Source organism: Myodes glareolus, chromosome 2 (genome assembly GCF_982192425.1).
Source record: "Myodes glareolus chromosome 2, mMyoGla1.1, whole genome shotgun sequence".
NCBI classification, from domain to species: Eukaryota; Metazoa; Chordata; class Mammalia; order Rodentia; family Cricetidae; genus Myodes; species Myodes glareolus.
In genome coordinates, this window is record NC_142027.1 from 101,623,624 (window position 1) to 101,645,176 (window position 21,553).

Genomic DNA, 21,553 nt, shown 5'->3' on the forward strand with positions numbered 1-21,553 from the left:
ACTTGACAAACAAGCTCTTGGCGTGTTTGCCTCTCTTTAAACTCCTGGATTGATGGCTGTGTGCTTCTCAGACTGGGGTGGAGGGAGTGCCACCTCCAGGGAAAAGGTAGGTGACTCCACAGCCACACAATGCGGTGGGGGTGGCCTTCATGTTCAGTCTTGTTGAGCCTGAGGTGCCCGCATGAAGATGCCCACAGTGGGGTGGGTTTGCATGAGCACATCCCTGTGGGAGATGTGCCAGAATTGAGTGCTTAATATGGGGAAGCTGAGTTGTGGAACTTGGCAGGGTAGACCACGTCGTAATCCTTGGGGAACCCGAACATGCACTGTTAATGCAGCCAGTTAGAACTGGCTTTCACTGGCGGCGGGTACCCTTACCTACTAAGCCATCTTTTCTGATCCCAAACCAACCTACCTTCCTTCCTTTCTTGAGAGTGTCTCACGATGTAGTGTTAGCTGCCCTCTGCCTCCCTAGTGCTGTGTGAATAAGGGACTGTGCCACCACACCCAGCTCCAAACCTTTTTTAAACCAGGGTTAAACAATTTAAAAACAGCAGTAAATGCTTATTATAAGGACATGAGCTCTGCCTGACCCACTCCAGAGGCAGGACTTCTTTTTTTTAAAGATTTATGAGTGCTTGCTCAAATGTCTGTCACTAGTGTACAGTGCCCACAGGGGTCAGAAGGCGGTTTTAAATCTTCTGGGACTAAAGATACAGGTGGTGGGAGCTGCTGCCCTGTGGGAGCCGGGAACCAAATGTGACTCCTCTGCCAAGAGCAAGTGCTTTTAGCTGTTCTGGATCTCACTCTGTAGACCAGGCTGTAGAACACAAAGATCTACCTGTGGCTGTCTCCTGAATAATGGAATTAAAAGGTATGTGACATGTCTGACTGTTTCCCCAGTCTAAATTTTTACCGCAGTGTTTGGCCACAGCTCTTAATCCAGTAAGGAAGGATGTGAGGGACGAGGTCTCCCCAGTGGCCCCAACGCCATCATCTTCATTCTCTCCGAACACTGAGTGTCCAGCAGACATGATTTTATAAGTACATACACTTGAAGCTGTATCCAGTGATAACAGAATTTGGCCTCACCCACACTTTCGGTTTCCGTAGGAAAATGCTTAAATCTGTTTATTTGTGAAGAGTTTGACTAAAAACTTCCTGGCATATTGAAATCTGAAGTTTAAGATGTGTGCACACGTCAATAGAGACCAGCCCCAGGTATCATCTCAGTGATGCTCCGTTTTTCTGAAGACAGGTTCTGTCACTGAACCTGCTGGGGTTCACCTGTCGGATGCCGTAGGGGCCTTCCTGTCTCCCTCTCCAGCGATTTGAACTTACATCCTTACTCTGGCCTGGCGAGACTACTGACCAAGTCATCTCTGGCCCTTCTGTTGAATCCTAAGATACTTTATTTTGATCAGTTTGCATTTTGCCACGTCTCAGGATCATCTGGCCACCAAATCTTTGTATCCTACACAACTCCACAATCTAATTTCCCCTATTTTGTCTCTGAGGGCCTTCATCTCAACAGAAGCTGTTCTCCTGGGGGATACTCTCTGGGTCTAAAATTACTGGAATTTCCTTGGGGTTTTGGTTTTGGGTTATTTTTCTTGTTTTTTGGGATGGGGGGGGTCTCATTATATAGTTCTGGCTGTACTGGAACTCACTCGGTTGACCAGGCTGGCCTCACAGGTACTGCCTGCTCGTTGCATGTGCCTCCCTACTGCTGAGATTAAAGGTGTGTGCCACTATGCCCAGCCTCTTAAGATTTCTGACCAAAGATTTGTTTCTTTCCTCGATTTTTTTTTCTTTCTTGCTATACTAGGGTGTGTGCTCTTACTTTTTTGAGACAGGATCTCACCATGGTATGGTCCTTTGTGGCCTAGAACTATGTAGACCTTGAATTCACAGAAAATGGCCTGCCTCTGCTCCAGAGTATTGGGATTAAAGGTGTGTGCCACTGTACTTGGCAGGTGTATTTATTAATATATCTTTTAAGTTTTCCCTTTAGTCTTTGTAGCCCCCTTTTGGGGTTTTGTTTGGAGTCAACATCTCGAGTTAGCATATTGTTGAGTAGCTAAGTGTGACCTCCAGTTCCTGGCCCTCCTGCCCCCCATTCCAAGTGCTGGGAAAACAGCTCAAGTCACCAACCATTTGGCATCTTTGTTTTCTGGACTTGGTGGACTTTGTATTTGGAATATATGCAGGTCTCAGCAGCCAGAGTTACAAGACAACTTGATTTTCAATAAAAAGGCAAAACTCTCATTGCCACCTAGTCACAGTGGTACGTGTCAGCTCCAAGAGGCTAATGCAGGCAGTTCCTGTCCCCCAGTAATACAGACCTTCCCGGGCAGTCACTGATGGTATATCAATTACTTTATTTTAAAAAAAATCCCCTCTGAGCCCAACACCTGGCTCCAGAGCTAGGATAATGTGAGAATTAAGCGTACATGAAAGTTAAACAATCAGTTCATGTTGTACGAATGAGGAGCCACAGTGGGCTCAGAGGATGCTCCGGCTGCCCTTAGTGCCGCACGAAGAATGCCGGCAAAGAATATAAAGTGCACACCTATCGTCTAAGTTCAGACTCTTGTAAACAACGGGATGGGTTCCTGGCAGGGGTTGAAGTGCTAGAGATTCACCAAGGGTCTTCATATGTGGAGTTCTCAGGTGGCTAAAGGAGGCTTGTTCCACAAGCTGTCCCAGAAGTCCTAACACCTCTGCGTGTTCCTGACTCCTGATCCTAGTAATACTGTGGTTAAAAATGGTTCTATAGGTTGGTGGTGGCGACTCATGCCTTTAATCCCAGGCAGTTGGATCTCTGAGTTTGAGGCTGGCCTGGTCTACAGATGGAGTTCCAGAACAGCCAGAGCTCCAAAGAAACCCTGTCTTAAGAAAAAAGTTTCTATGAATTGTATGGTCATATTGTTGCTCATTCTACAGGGACCCATCAGCTTACTGTTGATGGGAACCACCACACCAGCCTCACAGAAGCCACTCACATTCAGTCAGTCTAAAGGGAGGGGGAGCGCAAGCCCATTGTGCTGGGCAGTGTCCACGAGAGTGGTTAAGCCACAGCTGTAGGAGGGCCACCTTGCCCCGGGCAGGAGACACAGGCTGTTCTGTCCGCAACTACTCTGTCCAGAGCCTGATTGACGATGTCAGGCAGGTGGTCAGTCAGCATCTTTGGGCCTATCAGGATCTTGCCAAATTCTGCTTCATGTGCCCACCTTGCTCTGTACCGGGCAGCAGAACAGCAGCCAAACCTTAAACAAAAGAACATGAGTTAGTGATGCTGCCCTTGAGCCGGGCTCCTGGCTGGATGAGCGTGGAGACCCACGTGCCTCCCTCCACTCACCTCCCTGAACCGCTCTCTTCTTCCAGGTGGATGATCCTGCCAGGTGGGTACAGAGGTGGGTACTTGGTGGGAGAATCCAGTGGGGAGTCGCTAGAGCTGTAGCCCGGGGAGCATCGAGTCAGCAGGCTCTGCTCCCCAAGAAGAGGCTGAGTCAGGGCTCTCTGGTTGGCCTCGTCCAGTTCAGTTGGAGAGTTATCAGGGTTTCCTCCAAACAGTCCGTACCAGCAGCCGTGCAGCAAGATCTTGTACTGAAAGGTGAGACCCAAGGGCAATGTTGGTCCTGTGCTGGGTGGCAGCCCTCAGGGTTTAGCCTGTCCTTCCACAACCACAGGTCATGAGTGAGGCTAGTGCCAAGAACCCATCATATATACAGCAACAGTTAAAAATCAAATCATACGTGTATTTTGAAAGTTATTTTTAGGTTGGGCGGTGGTGGCACATGCCTTTAATCCCAGCACTCTGGAGGCAGAGACAGGCAAAACTCTGAGTTCGAGGCCAGCCTGGTCTACAAGAGCTAGTTCCAAGACAGGCACCAAAGCTACAGAGAGAAACCCAGTCTCGAAAAACCAAAGGAAAAGAAAGATAGTTTTGTTTGTTTTGTTTTTGTTTTTGTGCTGGAGATTAATCCCAGAGCTAAGCCCTTTACACACTCTATCACGGAACTGGCCACACCCCAGGAGACAGGTGCTACTTTCTAAAAAAAAAAAAAAACTATTAAGAAAGCATTGGGTTCCATCCCCATTACCACATAAAACCAGATGTGGTAGTGCACAATGTAATCCAGCACTTGGGAGGCAGAGGCAGGATTAGAAATTCTGGTCAACACTTACAATAGCATTCAAGGCCAGCCCAGGCTACCTGAGACTTATCTCGAAAAATAAAAAATCTAGTTGGGTGTAATGGCAACTATCTTGAGTTCGAGGCTGGCCTGCTCTACATACCGAGTTTCAGGACAGCCAGGGTTACATAGAAACCTGGTCTCAAAAACACCAGAAAAAGCTCTTGGGAGGCAGAGGCTGGTAGATTTCTGATTTCGAGGCCAGCCTGGTCTACATAGTTCCAGAACAGCCAGAGCTACACAGAGAGAGACCCTGGTTCAAAAAAATAAAACAAAACCAAAATAAGGTAAAATAAAATCTGGTGGTGGTGCCACTTTTTACTTCAGCACTGGGAAGGCAGAGGCAGGTGGATCTCTGTGAGTTCAAGGCCAGCCTGGTCTATAGAATAATTTCCAGGACAGTCAGGGCTAGACAGAGAGACCCTGTCTTGACTCCCCTCCCCCCACAAAATCCAACCCAAAACAACAACAAAACAAACAAAAACAAATTTAGATGTCTGATAAGAAGTGAATATTAAAATTCAGCTGGGTGGTGGTAGTGGTGCATGCCTTTAATCCCAGTACTCTGGAGGCAGAGGCAGGCGGATCTCTGTGAGTTCAAGGCCAGCCTGATCTACAAGAGCTAGTTCCAGGGCAGGCTCCAAAGCTACAGAGAAACCCTGTCCCGAAAAACCCAAAAAAAAAAAAGTGAATATTAAAATTCTGATAAACAACAAAATTGAAAAGGTAAAGCACCTGTCATCCCATTATCCAGATAAAACCACATTCAGCATACACTTTTTTGATATTGTCAAGATTCTCATTGATACATACCTGTTCTTTAAGAATACTGTTTTAATCCTACTTATTTTGTGTGTTCCTGTAGTGGCATGCCATGTGTGTGTTTGGGGGGTTACAGGACAAAAGGAGCTGACTATCTACCCCCTGGGTTCCAGGGACTGGACTCCGACTGGGCTTAGTGCCACATGGCATACCCGCTATCTTGCTGGCCCCCTCTTTTTCAAACTTACCCCATTAGCAGGCAACAAAACTAGGGCCTCGAGCATGCTGTTGTACCGCTGGGCTCCAGCCCCTGCCCCCTCCTTGGCTTCCTTTTCCTCTTGGCCTCAGATTTTTGGCAGTCCTACCTCAGTCTCCCAGCAGCTGGATTAGAAGCCAACACCATTACACCACCTCATGGCTGTCAGCTCCTATTGGCTAATTCACTTTCTCTTTTCCTGTGTGTGCAGGTTTGAACCTAGAACCTCCTGAAGGCTAGGGAAGTGCTCCACCACTGAGCTACACTTTCAAGTCTCTGCCATTAAAATTTTCCCATTACATTTATTTAGTTAATTGTATGCGTGTGGAAATGAGGACTGAATGCAGGTCAGTTTAGCAGCAAACGCCTTTCCCCACAGAGCCATCTTGCCAGCCCCCTAGAATCTTACTGGAAGCCTGGGACCATGTGACTGAGCACAGAGGAGACAGGCAAGCGTTTCTTTCCTAGGTGCCGCTCTGTGACTCATGCACACAGAATCCCAGACAGGTCTGCTCACAGGGCAGGAGGACGCGAGCATCAGTGTGCTGGGTCTAGAGGCTGTGCCCGCCTCCACGCGGACCCTAGGCGTCTAACCCTGGCTAAGCGCTTACCTTGGGCTTGTTGCAGTTAGCGATCACTCGCAGGAGCCTTCTCTTCAGGTCCTCCATGTTGGTCACGCTTAACCTGGTTAGTAAAAAATAATCTCAGTACCTGGCGTTGCCAATGACCCCGACCCCATGGGCCATTTGAGGGACACTGACCTGGGAATGACATCCATTCCTAGGATAAGTGACACGATGAAGTCCTTGGAGTGCTCGTAAAGGGATTTGCTGAAAGTTCAAGTGAGAGACAAGCTAAGTCAGTCTAGGTTCTGTTGCTGCAGAAGGCTTCGGAGAGAGAATAAACAGCTGCCAGGGCAGATGTTGGTGTCACATTCCAATCTTCTAACGGAGAAACGTGACATGGAGACCCCAGGGCATAGTACAGCTAAATCACCAAATGATCCCTGTGACTCAGAAGGCCCCAGTGGCACAATCTACTGATGTGGCCTGGCAATGTATGATCAGGCAGAGGTAAAAGGCTAGCCACTGCAGTGTGTGTCTGCAGGACAGAAGCTGGCCCAGTGCGGTCAGGCCTGTGATTCCAGACACTTGGAGGGTAAGGCAAGAGGACTGACCTACCAGGGCTAGACTGAATTCAAGGCTAGCTAGCCTGTACTCCCATCTAGCACTTAAGCAGTAAGTGGGACTAGCCTGGGCTACACAGTTAAGACCCTATCTAGAAAAAAAGTAAATATGTAAATAAAATATAAAGGTAAAAGTCATCTAAGAAATGCCTACTTCTGGTGTGAAAGGATTTTTTTTTTTTTGAGAGAGAGAGAGAATGAGAACATGAATACTGGCTTTATAGAACTGACTGGAACTATGTTGATATCCTGTATGCTAGATTAGAAAAGTTAAATAATAAAAGCATTCCCTAAAACCAAGCTCATAGTGTATTTTTCATATTGAGCAGGGTTCTGTTCTGGAGCACACCTATAGTCTCAGCCCTTGGGAGACTGAGGCAGGAAGATCACCAAGAGCCTGAGGCTAGCCTGGGCTACATGAGATCTAGGCCAGGCTAGGCTACACGTGAGACTGTCTCAAAACCAAAAAGCAAACCCACAGTATTTCTGTATCGCTCCTATTTTTCTGGCACGAACTTTACCTCACCACAAGCACATACCTGACAAGTTCTTTATGTTCCTTTCAGCTAATCAGTGCAGGGGGGAAGGAAACCCACTTTCCATCCCTGGCCTCTGAGAAAGTCCAGCTAAGGAAATGACGTGAGATGGCGACAGTGAGTGTGGCCAACAGGAAGTATATGTAGTGCTAAAACCATGCCCTCTGAATCAGATCTAATCTTCAGCGACCTTTTGCCAGGTATGACAGTGCACATCTTTAATCCCAGCACTCAGAGGCAGAGGCAGGTTGATGTCTATCAGTTCAACTTCAGGCAAAGGCTACATAACGAGACCCTGTCTCACAAACAAAAATCAAGCTGGGTGGCAGTGGTGGCGCATGCCTTTACATGCCTTTAATCCCAGTATTCAGGAGACAGAGGTAGGCGAATCTCTTGAGTTTGAGGCCAGCCTGGTCTACAAGAGCTAATTCCAGGACAGCTAGGGCTGTTACACAGAGAAATCCTGCCTTCAAAAACTAACATATAAACCAAAACAAAAGATCTGTTTCTACATTTTTAATTTTTTTCCTTTTTTTTTTTTTTTTGGAGTCAGGGTTTCTCCATGTAGCCCTAATTGACCTGGAACTCGAGCTGTAGACCAGGCTGGCCTCGAACTCACAGAGATCCACCTACCTCTGCCTCCTGAGTGCTGGGATTAAAGGCGTGCACCACCACTGCCCGGCTGTATTTCTCAAATATTTTGATGGCTATATTGTGGGGGGTTTTTCACTGTTCTGTTTTTACCTTTTATTGTTTTAATCCTTCATTAGTTTTAGTTTTTGCTGTAGAACAGATTTCTTTTATAATCAAGGCAAAGCTTACGTGTCCAGTCAGCATGCTCAACTAGCAGGGAAAACAGATGTCCAGCTCATAACTGTCCCGTTTGCTCAGCCCCAGAGACTGTGCGTGGTCCAGGAGAAGCCCATACACATGATGGATGCTAGGTGGCAGTGATGTGCCACAGGGGGCCTATCAGGATCAGAAGCGCACAGCTGGGGTCAGGGGCGGGGCAGGCAGCAGGGGAGGCTCACAGGGTAGGCATGGAGTATGTGGGGATTCTCTGTTACAAAAGAGCTCGGCAGGTAAAAACTCTTGCTGCCAAGCCTGATGCTCTGAGTTCAACCCCCGGGACACGGACAGTGGAAGACAGCAGACACTTCCATGGCATAAACACGCCCACACAGACACACATGCATGCTCCTACAAAGAAGTGCAGTTAAAACGGGAAAAAAGGGACAGATCTGAGGCCAGAAACCTGCTCAGTGGTGGCTGACAAGTACTCTAGCCACAGGCGCAGGAGAACGGACGCCCTCTCCTGGCTCCCACGGACAGCTGCACAGACGTGGTAGACTCTCAGACACACATATATAGTTTGAAGTTTTTTTTTTTCTTTAAGTGGTATTGGGAATTGAACCCAGGGCTTCATACACGGTAGACAAGTGATGTACCATTAAACTACATTTCTAGTCCTAAAGTAAGTTGTCTTTAAAACCCAACTTTTAGGGGCTGGAGAGATGCCTCACTAGTTAAAAGCACATCCGGCTCTCCCAGAGGACCCAAGCTTGGCTCCCAGCCCCCAGTTGGACAGTTCACAATTGCAGCAAGTGCAGCTCCAGGTACCAATGCCTCTCCTCTACAGGTACCTGCTCACATGTGCACACACACACAATGACACAAAGATCTTTAAAAACCAACAAAAGGAACCTTAGAATTCTATCATTTAGTCAGGTTATAATCCCAGCCACTATGGAGGCCGAGGCACAAGGATCAGTTCAACGTCTCCCCTCAGCGCCACAGCAAGTTCCAGGCCAGCCTGGGCTACGCAGGAAATTAGAGCTCTTGGCCGGGCTTCCCTAAGGACTGTAATTCTCTTGCCTCTGCCTTCTGAGTGCCTGCACCATAGGCATGCAGCACCATGTTCAATTTACATAGTCTTTCTTCAACTCCATAGTGTTTCTTAGCCCTTTTGATAGAGGGTCTCACGCAGCTCAGGGTCTAACCCGCCATGTGGTCGAAGAGAACCTTCACCTTGTAAGCCTCCCCCTGCAGCTTCTCCAGTGCTGGAGTGACAGACTACCCCAGGCTTCACGGATGCTAAGGGAGCTACCAACCGGGCCACATGTCAGCACTACAGTGTGTCACAAACTTCTGGGGAGGAGAGGTAATTAAGTTATGTAAATGAAAGAGCACCTGCTTGACGTGTCCTGCAGGAGAGTGAAGCCTTACCTCAGGAGCCCCCTGGGTGGCGAGAAGGCATAAGCGCGGACTTGTGGGTAGGCCTTCCGGAGCATGATGGCTAACAGGGCTGCAGCTCCGGCTCCTAGGCTGTGCCCCACCAGAACAAGCCGGTATTCCTAGGGGACAGAAGGCAGAGGGAGTTGAGGCCCAGAAGAACAGATGGACCGTGACAGGAACAGAAAATAGAAAACTGAACCGATCTCACCGGAGCGACACTGAAGGCTTGGCTCAGAATCCCATCATTGACCAGTCTGCGGTAAACGTACCTGGCAGCTTGAGCAATTCCCTGAAGGAATAGATGGGGTGGGGTCAGCATGGCTGGGAAGGCCGTCTCTGGCCTTACAGTTCACTGATACACTCTGGGCCTGTGTCCCAGAGGCTGGCTGCCAGGAAGTGGATGCTGGTATGTACTTAAGCCAGTGGGTGTCACCAGGAACACCATTTATAAAGCAGGCATATCTGTAGTTGTGTGTGCTAGTCCGTAGCTGCACGACACATGATGTGAATCCTCTAAGAACTGGGGATTGAAGCTGGGGCCCTAGTGTACGCCGGGCAAACAGTCTACCACTGAATTATACCAGACCCTTGAGAGCTTATTTTACGGGCTGGAGAAAGAGATGAACGATGAAGTGCTTCTGTCAGAAGAGCAGAGTTCAGTTCTCGCACCACATTAGGTAGCCCACAGACACCAGTCTGAGGGGATCTGCTGCCCAGTTCTGGGCTCCAGGGGCATGCGCACACGGACACACACGTAAATATGTCTGGTTCTCAATTTGATATGTAAGCCAGCCAGGCCTTGCACTTGGTGTGTGTGTATGGTGTCTTCAAATTCTTCAAATTAAAAGATCACAAACCAAAGAAAGCAGAGGACCTTGAGAAAGCTATTTATTAGTGTTTTGAGCTTTTCAAGCTACAAGAGAGCAGAGTGGGGGCACACTTACAGGTTATGTGGTAATGAAAGACACCCCCCCCCCAAAAGTGAGCCAGGAGCTCTGGTTTTGTGGTTTATTTTTTCTTTTTCTTTTCTTTCTTTTTTCTTTTTTTCTTTTTTTATATTTTTTCTGGAACTGCAGTTACAGACAGTTGTGAACTGCTATGTGGGTTCTGGGAGTTGAACCCTGGTCCTCTGGAAGAGCAGCCAGTGTTTTTAACAGCTGAGCCATCTCTCCGGCCTTGCAGCTAACTCTTAGTTGGAAAGGCAGATGCAGCAATGAATGCCCTACCACATGAGGGTGATGTTGTGCAGGAGAACCAAAGAGAACTGTTTCCAGAGAGCTCTGTTAAAGTCTGGTTGCCCGTTTAACAGCAAACAGAATACGGCTGGTAGTGTTAACAAAGATACGGAAGAATAAGAAACTACTTTGGGGGCCAGAGAGGTGGCTCAGGGGTTAAGAGCATTTGCTGCTCTTATAGAGAGAAACCAGTTTCAATTTCTAGCTCCTGGACCAGGTGAGTCACCCCTGCCTATAGCTCTAATGCCAGGCATCTGATGCCCTCTTCTGGCCTGGGTGGTCACTGCAAACGTATGGCACCCATAGACAAGCAGGCGTGTGTGCACCCAGAGAAATAAAAATACTATTTAAAAATACTATTTTGAGAACTACAGCAAGATTGAAATGAGTTATGAAAGATGGGCAGAATGGGGAAAATGAGGATTTTCTTATCTATTTATTTACAGGGGATCTGTAGTCCAAGCCAGCCTCAAACTCACTTACATGTCACCAAGCCTTAAGCTTCCAAGTCTCCTACTTGTGCCCCCTGAGTGCTGAAGGTTTGCACCACCACACCCAGTTCGTGTGATGCTGGGCACTGAACCCAGGGCTCCATACATGCTGAGCAAACACTATTGGCTTGGCCACATACCTAGCCCTGGTCTAGTAGTATCTGGTGATCTTAAACAGTTGCTAACATGATTGTTTGAAATAACAATACCATTAATGAGTACAGCTTCGAAGAAGCCCCCCCGCCGTGTGTATACATTAGTGTTCATGTACATGCGTGAGGACTCACACTTGTCACAGCAGGCAAGTGCAAGTCTAAGGACACCCTCGGTGTTGGGCCTTGCCTTTAATTTCAGACAGTTTCTTGTTAGCTTCTGTCTACGCTGATTGGCTCTAGAGCTTCTGGAAATTCCCCTGTCTCAATCTTCCCAGAGTGGAGACTGCAGGTGCCCACTTATTGTTTAAACGGTGCTGGCCAGGCAGCATGGCCCAGAATCAGTCTGCTTCCACCCATCCAGTGCTGACATCACAGATGCACACTGCCATGCCCAACTTTTACACGTGAGTGCTAGAGATCCAAATTTAGGTTCCCACACTGCCTGGCCAGCACTTCACCTGCTGAGCCATTTCCCTGGCCCCATTCAACTAAACGGATTTAAACACCCAATCTAGGGTTAGGGTGACCCTATCTCAAAATATAAGGTGGGGAGCAATTGGAAAAGACAGCCAGCATCAACCTCTGACCTTCATATGCACATATACACACATGTACGAGAACCTGCACACACACAGGAGCACACACACGCAAAGATGAACATCAGAAGATGCAACCTCACAAGGAGAGAGGGTAGAATATCAGAGCTGGGAGTGGGGCCGATAGTGTTTAGTAAGCCCAGAGCCAACGTCAGGGTTCATCAAAAATTAGGGTATAGGCAGAAAAGATGGGCATACAACATTGTACAAACGCATGATGGCAGTGACCTGAAATATCACAAACGGTTAAAATGATAAATGTAGTACACCCATCCAGCATCCACATACCCATCTTCCATTGATCTATCCATCCATTCACCTATCCCTCCATCTACCCGTCCACCCACTCACCCGCCCATCCACCCACCCATCCATCATTCATGTATCTGTCTTCCCATCTATCATATGTTTTTTTGGTTTGTTGAGAGAAGGTTTCACTATATAGCTCACAATGGCCTGAACATTGCTGTGTAGCCTGAATCTAACTCATGGTCCTCCTACCTAAGACTCCATGCCTGGAGTTATTACACTTGTTATAATAATAACAAATGTAATAATAATAATAATAATAATAAAAATGGTTTTAAACAATGTTTAAAAACCATTTCATACGCACACATCCATCTGAGGTGGGTTTTTCCTCCTCCCAAGAGGAACTCTGCCCCACTCACCCCCACAGAAAAGGAAGAGAGAAACAGAACTAGGCTCTGGCCACATCCACAGAGAACTTGTGGGAGTGAGCTGTCCATCCAGCCTGTGCCGCCCACAAGGTTGGACCAGGCATTTTCCCACGAAGATATCAGACTTTAATTAGAGGGGAAAGTGACTGGGGCTACAGTTCAGTTACTAGAATGCTTGCCCAACCTGCATCAGACTCTGGGTTCCATCCTAACCTGGAATCCTCATATTCAGACAATGGACGCGAGAAGAAAACGAGTTAGCTATAGGCCAGCCTGGGCTACATGGGACTCTTGCCTAAAAAAAGAAGGAAGGAGGCTGAGGCTGGGTGGTGGTGGCACATGCTATTAATCTCAGCACTTGGGAGGCAGGGGAAGGTGGATCTCTGTGAGTTCAAGGCCAGCCTGGTCTACAAAGTGAGGTCCAGGACAACCAGGGCTACACAGAGAAATCCTGTCTTGAAAAACCAGAAGCCAAAAAGAGAGAGAGAGAGAGAGAAGGAAAGACAGCCCGCCTCAAGTGTCGATCTGGCAGTCCATCCTCCGGCTTCAGCCACGTTACTCCATCTCTTTGAGATGTCCCTCTCAACACAAACATACCTTGTGGGCCACACAGTCCTGCAGCTCAGCATCCAGCTCGATGTTCTCACTCTCTGCAGACAGGTCAGTCAGGACATCCTGGGAATGTGGACACAGCAATGTCAGCCTGTGAAGCTGCACGGCGGGTGAAGGTGGCATGTGTGGGGACTGAGGACCGGGACACTTGGTCAGGCTGCTGAGAGATGTGTCCAGCCTCTACAATAGCGGAGGCAGGAAGCTGGCTGGGCGCCAGGCAGGAATGGCGGTGACAGAAGGACATCTAGAAACACCTTTTGTCTTGCACACTGTAATCTAAGGATCTTCCCAGCCCAGAGTACAGATTAGGGTCTGAGCAAAGCCCTGTTTCTGTCCCCGGAACACATTCAGTGCTCACTAAACAATGTGCTGATAGGGGAGAGGATGAGTGGCCAGGCTGAACCTGGAGGGAAGAATAACCATCCTCCCTGGGCTCCATGATGTTTTGGTTTCTGTTTGTGACCAGCTTTGAACCCCTTCTGCCTCTATCTCCCTTGCTGGGGCTGTAGGCATGTACCACATGCCCGGTTTACTTTCACATGATAAAAAGCCCCTCAGGCCCACTGAGGACACCTGGCACACTTAGTGCTGTGTACAGACTGGGACTAGGAAAGGGTGGCCAGGCAGGTCACAGCGCACCCACCAGGCTGGCAGGGAGCAAGCACTCGGAGGAAAGCCCTGTGCACTGGAGGTTTCTGGAGGAGGAAGGACAACACTGAGGCTTGTGCACAGCACAGAGAGACTGGAGCAGGCTGTGCTGGGTGCACGCTTTCGTTCTAGCACTTGGGGACACTTGGGGGCTACACAGGAAAGAAAAAAATTAACTAGGATGACCGAGATGACAGGAAACCTTTCTTTCGGTGCAGGAAACCAAATGGTCAAAACAAGGGCTGGGAAAGGATCTGGTCAGAGGGCCTGAGCTGTGAGAGCCAAGACGATCGACTGAGCGAGGAGTAATGGGCAATACTAATAGTATGAACTGAACTCCCGCCTTCCACATGGTATGTTAAGTGCTCTGCCTGAGTCTCTGAAAGGGAGTTAGATACTAGGCAGGTGCTCCACCGCTGCATTATATGCCCAAGAATCTTTTCTTAGCTCAGGCCTCACGATGTAGCTTTGGCTGGCCTAGAACTCACTCAGTAGACCAGGCTGGCCTCTAACTCTCAGAGATCTGCCTGCCTCTGCCTCCCAAGGGCTAGAATTGAAGTTGTGGCACTAGCATGCCCACCCCTGCCCTCTTTATTATTATTTATGTGTATGGGTATTTGTTTACATATATGTCTGTATACCAGACACATGCATGCCTGATCCCCTGGAAATGGAGTGATGATTGCAAGCTGCTATGTAGGTGCTGGGAATCGAACTTAGATCCTCTGAAAGAACAGTCAGTGCTCTAGGTCTGAGCCATCTCTCCAGCCCTGTTTTATTTTGATATAGGATCTAAGTTGATAGGCTGGCCCTAAATTTAAAATTCTCTTGTTTCAGCCTTCAAAGTGTCTGGATTCCAGGCCTGTCCTGCATAGTCAGCAGTCACTCTGGTCCTTCCTGGGCACGCCTAGAAGAACCAGGAAGTGAGAGTGGGGGTGGCAGAGAAGAAACCAGAAAGCAGATGCTGAAAGAGGGAAGAGAGCAGGACAAGAAGTGGAGGCGGGAGAGGACTGGAGGTGGACACGGGGCTCGCTGCACCCAGAAGAGGCAGCACATGGTGACTGGAGGAAGGGAGGGCCTGAGAGAACCCGCAAAGGAACTTGAGAGTACGTGACTATCTTTTTAAGTCTTTGTGTGTTGTGTATGTGTGCGTGTGCACGTTTGTGTATGAATGCAGGTGCATGTGTGCCATGGCCCAGGTACGGCGGTCAGATCAGAGGTGCACTCCATGTCAGCTGGTGTAGATGCCAGGCTATCTGGCCCTTGGGATTCCAGAGTCTCCTGTTTTCATCCCCTGCTTTGCTGCAGGAAACGCGGTACCGCCCCTGGGTTTTACGTGGGTTCCAGGGATTACACGCAGGTCCTCAGTGTTCCCCTCAGCGCACTTTACCATCGAGTCATCTCCAAGCTGCCCCTCCCACTTTTTCAAAATTCAGTCTTACTATGTAGCCTAAGCAGGAGCCAAACTTGCAATCCTTCTGCCTGAGCCTCTGGAGGTGGAATTACAGGAGTGTCCCACCACATGCGGCCCAGCGTGTCTTCTCACGGAAGGCTGACCCCACCATCCCATCTGGCTCTGGGTGCCAGAATTAGAGGGCGGGCTACCCAGGCTTGGGGTTATCCAGGCACATTTAAAGAGGGTCAGCAGGAGGCGACCCAAGCAGGTGTCCCTGTAGCCTGTCTTGGAATGTGTTGGCACCTCTGCTGCCAACAGCTGACCATTAATTGGGAACCACCTCCCCATGTTTCATCAAGTCGGTGTTCCACAACCCATGCTCACTTCCTGGCTCCAGTGCTTCCCCTGGTTACCTCACACAGTGGCTTTCTTTGTTCCTAATGAAGATTTCCTCTGCCCCAGCACCCACTCGTGGTTCACTCTCTGCTCCCCAACAGTGCCCAGATCTGAATGTGTCAAACACGGCGGCATTACCTGGAGAGACAAGGTCCCTCTCACAGCAACCACCACGGCCTCTTTTCTGTGATCCAGAACCACTATGAAGGGCAGCTCATAGACCTGGAAGAGAAGAAGCCAGCACAAGGCCTGACCCATGGGACACAGAGCATCACCACCACCAAAGAAACCTGCGTGTCTGTGACCTGGTTTCTCTATCCTCCTGCCTCAGCCTCCCAAGTGCTGGGGTTGTACACACCATCACACCTGGCAACTTCAGGAGGTTTTTGTTTTCTTTAAATTACATTTATTCATTTATTTTGTGTGTGTGTGTGTGTGTGTGTGTGACAGTATATGTGAAGAAATTACAAGACAACCCGAGGGAGCTTCTTGTTCTCCTTCTATTGTGTGGGTCCCAGAGATTGAACTCAGGTCCTCAGGCTTAGAGGCAGACACCTTTACCCACTGAGTCATCTCACTAGCCCGACTGTAGAAGTCTTAGAAGTTCTGCCAACAGATTCTGTGGGTTACAGAGTCTGAAAACAGTTGCCCTCCACCAGGTTTTGGAGTAGAGAAGAGATTGGAGGGCTACTGAGCAACGATAACCACAGATCTGAAGGTGGTAGGCAGGTAGGTGGGTGTGTGTGTATGTGCACGCGTACACACGCATACACTCAAGTATGACTTCCATTCCAGGCCTTGTGGTGCAGGCTTGTATCCCAGCTGTTTAAAAGCTGAAACTGAAGCTGAAGCAAAGCAAATTCAAGGCTTATTGGGGTCACAGGCTAAGCTCTGGGCCAGCAGATAGGCAACGTAGGACATCTCAAAATAAAAAGTAAGGAGGCTGGGGATCAGCAAGATGGTTCATGACTGAAATACTGCTAGGCCTGATAACCTGAGTTCAACACCCAGGACCCACATGCACGCACGCCACTCCTACCACTAGATCCCAGAGCACTCGCGGACCCTCATCTAGACACCCCGTCTGAGCGGTACCTTGTTGTGAAAGCTGATGTGAATGAAGTCCCTGTACTGCAGCCCGGTCGTCTTCAGGATGGAGGCAAAGTGGCAGCTGTGCTGGTCTCCTTCAACTGCGGCATGCTCTGTCTCTCTGCTTCTGCAGCTGCAGGGAGGACAAAGAGCTGACGGGCAGTCTGTGCCCCTAGCCAGAGCACAGTGATCCCCCTCTAGGATTTATCTAGAAAATTCAGGGCGGGGGAGGGCCGACCACTTCTAAGACATTCTAACAGCACAGTTTCTCAAGTAGCAGGGAATGGAATCCATGGTCTTGCGCATGGGGCAAGCACTTTTTCACTGAGCTACATTCCTGACTCTTCTTTCCTTCCTTTTCTCTTTCTTTCATGTCTCTATGTGTGTGTGCACATGTGCATGACCATGCATGCATTCATTCATCTCTGTGTGTTTGTGCACATGTGCATGCCCATGCATTCATTCATCTCTGTGTGCCTGTGTGTGCACATGTGCATGCTCATGCATTCATTCATTTCTGTGTGCCTGTGTGTGCACATGTGCATGCCCATGCATTCATTCATTTCTGTGTGCCTGTGTGTGCACATGTGCATGCCCATGCATTCATTCATTTCTGTGTGGCTGTGTGCACGTGCATGTACATGCCCATGCATTCATTCATTCATTTCTATGTGTCTCTGTGTGTGTGCACATGTGCATGCCCATGAATTTACTCATTTCTGTGTTTGTGTGTGTGTGTACATGTGCATGTCCATGCATTCATTCATTCATTTCTATGTGTCTATGTGTGTGTATATGTGCATGTCTATGCATTCATTCATTCATTTCTGTGTGTGCACATGCATGCATACATTCATTCATCCATTCATCTCTGTGTGTCTCTGTGTGCTCATGTGCATGCCCATGCATCCATGGAGGCCAGAGGAGGCCATGGGATTTCCTACTCTGTCATTCTGTGTTAATTCCTTTGAGACAGGGCTTCTCACTGAACTGGAGCCAGGCTAGAGGCCAGCAAGCCCCAGGGATCCTTCTGTCTCTCTACCTCACCCCCACCACGGGGGACACAGGTGAAAAAAGCTGAACAAGCTTTTTCATGTGGATGCAGGGCTTTGAGCTCCAGGCCTCCTGTTTGAACAGCAAGCACTTCACTGGTTGAGCCACCTCTCCAGCCCCATTACCAGTGGATACAAGGACTGCCAGTGTGACTTAGGAAACACTGGGGATCAAGCATGAGAACAAACTGCCCTGTGGCTGGGTTCAGGGGCTTACAGGGGGTGAAAGCGACAGAAATATGATATGAGAAAGTTACGCAAAATTCCTGTGTCGGGTCAGGAAAATGGCTCAGCAGTAAAGGCACCTCCTGCCAAGTCTCATGACCTGAGTTCAATCCCTGGGATGAGATCTATATGATAGACAGAAAGAATAAACTCCTACAAGTTGTCCTCTGCTCTGACATCCATGTACACTTACACACACACACACACACACACACACACACACACCAAAATGTAATTTAACCTTTTTTCTTGAACTGTCAAACTGTCGACCTGGAAGTCCTGCAGGCCGCAACACCTCAGAGGGATGGACGCCAAGCACTTAGATCTTGGTTTCTAATTAGCATCTCCACCTTGCAGGGTGAAGGGCAGAAACCACTCCAGGGCAAGCACAGGATGCAATTTCAACTCCTTTCATCAGGAACCTTCCATCAAAGCCAAGATGGCTCATGGGTAAAGGTGCGTGGTGAGTGATTTCACACGAGTTCACTCTGAGATCCCATGTGAGGCATGTGCTGTCTTCTGACCTCCACGTTTGCTGTGGCATACACGTACCACACACATCTAAGGTGTATGTTAATGATAAATAAAATCTGAAATATTTCCATCCGAAATGCAGGAAGAGGCCATGTGTGGTGACATGAGCCTGGAATTCTAGCACTTGGGAAGTGGAGGGAGGAGGATCAGGAGTCCATGTCCTTGGCTACATGACATCCCGCCTCAAAATCACCAAAAACCAAAACAGGTAACTAGGGAAGTGCTCAGAAAGTGACAGGGACCCATCAAAAGGACACAGAAACCAGCCTGCACAGTCAGGCCGGGGCATGTGAATACCAAATACTAATTATAGAAATGACAGCAATGAACCATGGCTGTGAATGCAGCAAGAAGCATGTGTTGGAACTGATACCAAGGAGCTTGCTGCACAGCAGAAGAAATGGTGATTTGAGAAAAACAGCAAGTTCCCACCCACTCTAGTCATGATTGACTAAGAACAAAGGGATGCTAAATCTGGACCTGGTGGCTGAGGACTCAGCTTAATGTGAGGATGCTTTCCTAGCATGAGCAAGGCCTGGATTCAAGCAGCAAGGAAAAAAGTAGGGCTGGTGAGGTGGTTTAGGGGGTAAAGAGCGCAGGCTGTGCAAGTAAGAGGATCAGAGTTCGAATCCACAGAACCCCTGCCCTGTGCCAGGCGAGGCTGTGAAAGTCCTGGAACCCAGCACTGCGAGGTGATGGGGTGGAGACAGGAGGATGGCTGGGACTACCAGTCACCAGCTTAGCTCCAGACTCAGGGAAATACCCTGCCCTGAGAGAATAAAGTGGAGAGAAGGGCAGCAGGACACAGACATCCTCCTCTGGTCTCCAAACCCTACACACGCATGTGAACATGCATACACGTTTGGACACTGTCAGATATCACACACATACACATTATTGTGTATTCAAGTTACCAGTTAGTTAGCAATCAATAATAAGAGTATTGACTTTTATAATTTTACTACAATGAACGTCCTGGGGAAATTGAGCTAAGTTGTTAGCTGACCTTTATCCAATAAGCATAAAATGTTGGCCCAGTGGGAAAGGTCCCTGCCGCCAAGCCTGATATGAGTCTGAATCCCAAGACCCACAGTGGGTGATAATAGTTTCCTTAAAATCCCTCCTCCCTTCAGAGATTGAACATTTTCCAGACCATGTGATCAAGTTAATAATATGCCCTGAAAAGGCAGGCATGGTGGTGCATGCCTTTCACCCAGCACTCAACCTGCTGAAGTCTAACCTGCTCTTGAGAGGACCGACCGTAATATGCTTGTGTTTCCCATGTAATCAGCGTCAACAACCTAAGTCAAATGCATAGCCTCTACTCTTTCTTGTTTGTTTTTTGAGACAGGGTTTTTCTGTGTAACAGTCCTGGCTGTCCTGAACCTCACTCTATAGAGCAGGCTGGTCTTGAACTCAGAGAGCTCTGCCTGCCTCTGCCTCCCAAGTGCTGGGCTTAGTGGCATGTGCCACCACTGCCTGGCAGCATAGCTCCACTCTTAAACTATTTACTCTTCCATGCTGGCCCAGAATAACATAGGTATGTGTGTGCTGTGGTAACCATTTGCTGAAACCGCCAACAGGTTGAGAGTGACCTTAAATGATGATGACCCCATGAATGCTGGAAACAACATGTAGATACAGGCTGACAACATCTGTATGTGGTTCTGAGCGCTGTTCTGAGTCAGCTGGGGTCAGTAAAGCTTTTTCAGAAGTTGCAAGTGCCAGGCATGGCGCACGCCTTTAATCCCGGCACTTGGGAGGCAGAGGCAGGCAGCCTGGTGAGTTCAAGCCCAGCCTCATCTATATGACGAGTTTCTTTCAGGCCAACCGGGACTAACATAGTGAGACCTTGTCTCAAAACTTAGAGCTAAAGCACGAAGTCTCAGGACACAGGACACAGTCACAGCTCTAGAAAGATCCTAGGTAAAGGACTTAAGACTCCATTCTAGTCTTGGATGCTTTCTCTTAGAGAGACAACAATTCCATGAGAGGCTCACACTAGGCCAACCTACCAGTCGCCACCAATCCTGCAGAGCCCCGTGAACGGGTTCCTGTAGATGTAGAGGGGCCATCCATAGGCGGCTGCTGCAAACGGCATGAAGTGATGACAGTTCTCCACTTCGGCATCCAAGTCGGCTTCCTGGGAGAGAGGAGGGAAAAAGCCTTTTTGTGTGTGGTATTCATGCAAGGGATGAACCCGGAGATCTGTGTGTGCGGCACTCTGTGGGGACACAGGTCCCACAGCATGAGTACCTTGTCAGAACCATGTTTGCTGGACCCACCCAGCTAGCTGGTCCTCCAGCCTCTAAGAGTCCCCTACCTCCAGTTCCCATCTTGCTGTAGGAACCCCAGGATCACAGAAGTGCTCCATCATGTGAGTTCGGTGGGGGGGATCCCCACACTTGTGAAGCAAGCCACTTAGCCCACTGGGTCACCCCACCCCCACACCAAGACCTTAACCTTGAGCTCCACTTTCTAACCCTTCCTGCCCTTTTCCTGCTTGACTCTCGAACATTCCTTTTCTCCCCATGTGTATTTGTGCATGTGTTCACAGGGTGTGCACCTGTGTTTGCATCTGTGTGCACATGGACACCCAAGGCTCACATCGAGAATCTTCACTCTCCCACCTTATTTGCCAAGGCAGAGTCTTTAATTCAAACCCAGAGGTCACTGACTTGAGTAGTCACCCTAACCAGCTTGCCTGAAGGCTACCCCACCCCTATCTTCACCTTCTAAGACTATAATTACAGATGGGCCAGCACACCCAGCCAGCATTTACATGGGTTCTGAGGACCCCAACTCCAGCCCTCACAGCTGTGTGGCAAGTACGTAACAGCTGAGCTGTCTCTCCAGTAGGGGGGAAACTGGTATTTTTTTGTTTGTTTTAAAGACAGGGTCTGTGTACCCCTGGCCGTCCTGTCCTGGAACTTGCTATGTAGACTAGGCTAGCTTAGAACTCACAGAGATCTACCTGCTTCTACCTCCTGAGTGCTGGAATGGAAGGCATGTGCCACCACAGCCAGCACCTCTGTTTCTTGAGACAAGGTCTCCCTATGTATCTCTGGCTGGCCGGGAACTCAGATCCACCTGCTTCTAAACAGCCACCGGTGGACTCCACCGGAACTGTGGCGAGGGAGGAAGGCAGCGGTCCCTGGAGAGTCTTCTGGCTCCTGTAGGAGCTTCCTGCCTAGAGTTCTTTACGACTTTCCCTGCTGGACATGGGTGCTTTCAACACCTGGAGGAGGCACGCCACTGGGGTAGGGTTTT

General features: G+C 48.8%; 1 protein-coding gene and 1 long non-coding RNA gene across 4 annotated transcripts in view; one reads left to right on the forward strand and one right to left on the reverse strand.

Annotated features, from left to right (window-relative positions):
• Positions 1 to 2,361: 2,361 nt before the first annotated feature.
• The window catches only part of Daglb (diacylglycerol lipase beta), a 39,439-nt gene continuing 20,247 nt past the window's right edge, over positions 2,362 to 21,553 (reverse strand). For all 3 annotated transcript variants that reach the window (XM_087903308.1, XM_087903307.1, XM_087903309.1), the window contains 10 exons: positions 20,299 to 20,426; positions 16,479 to 16,605; positions 15,522 to 15,605; positions 12,929 to 13,006; positions 9,383 to 9,463; positions 9,166 to 9,293; positions 5,979 to 6,047; positions 5,829 to 5,901; positions 3,362 to 3,609; positions 2,362 to 3,269 (listed from right to left, as the gene is read on the reverse strand). In XM_087903308.1, the coding sequence (XP_087759434.1) occupies positions 3,071 to 3,269; positions 3,362 to 3,609; positions 5,829 to 5,901; positions 5,979 to 6,047; positions 9,166 to 9,293; positions 9,383 to 9,463; positions 12,929 to 13,006; positions 15,522 to 15,605; positions 16,479 to 16,605; positions 20,299 to 20,426 (1,215 nt within the window). In that variant the 3' untranslated portion in view covers positions 2,362 to 3,070. The remainder of the gene's footprint in view (positions 3,270 to 3,361; positions 3,610 to 5,828; positions 5,902 to 5,978; positions 6,048 to 9,165; positions 9,294 to 9,382; positions 9,464 to 12,928; positions 13,007 to 15,521; positions 15,606 to 16,478; positions 16,606 to 20,298; positions 20,427 to 21,553) is intronic.
• Positions 14,383 to 15,800, forward strand: LOC148123094 (uncharacterized). Its single transcript, XR_015737262.1, has 2 exons — positions 14,383 to 14,697; positions 15,485 to 15,800. It is a non-coding gene; the product is annotated as an uncharacterized LOC148123094 (long non-coding RNA).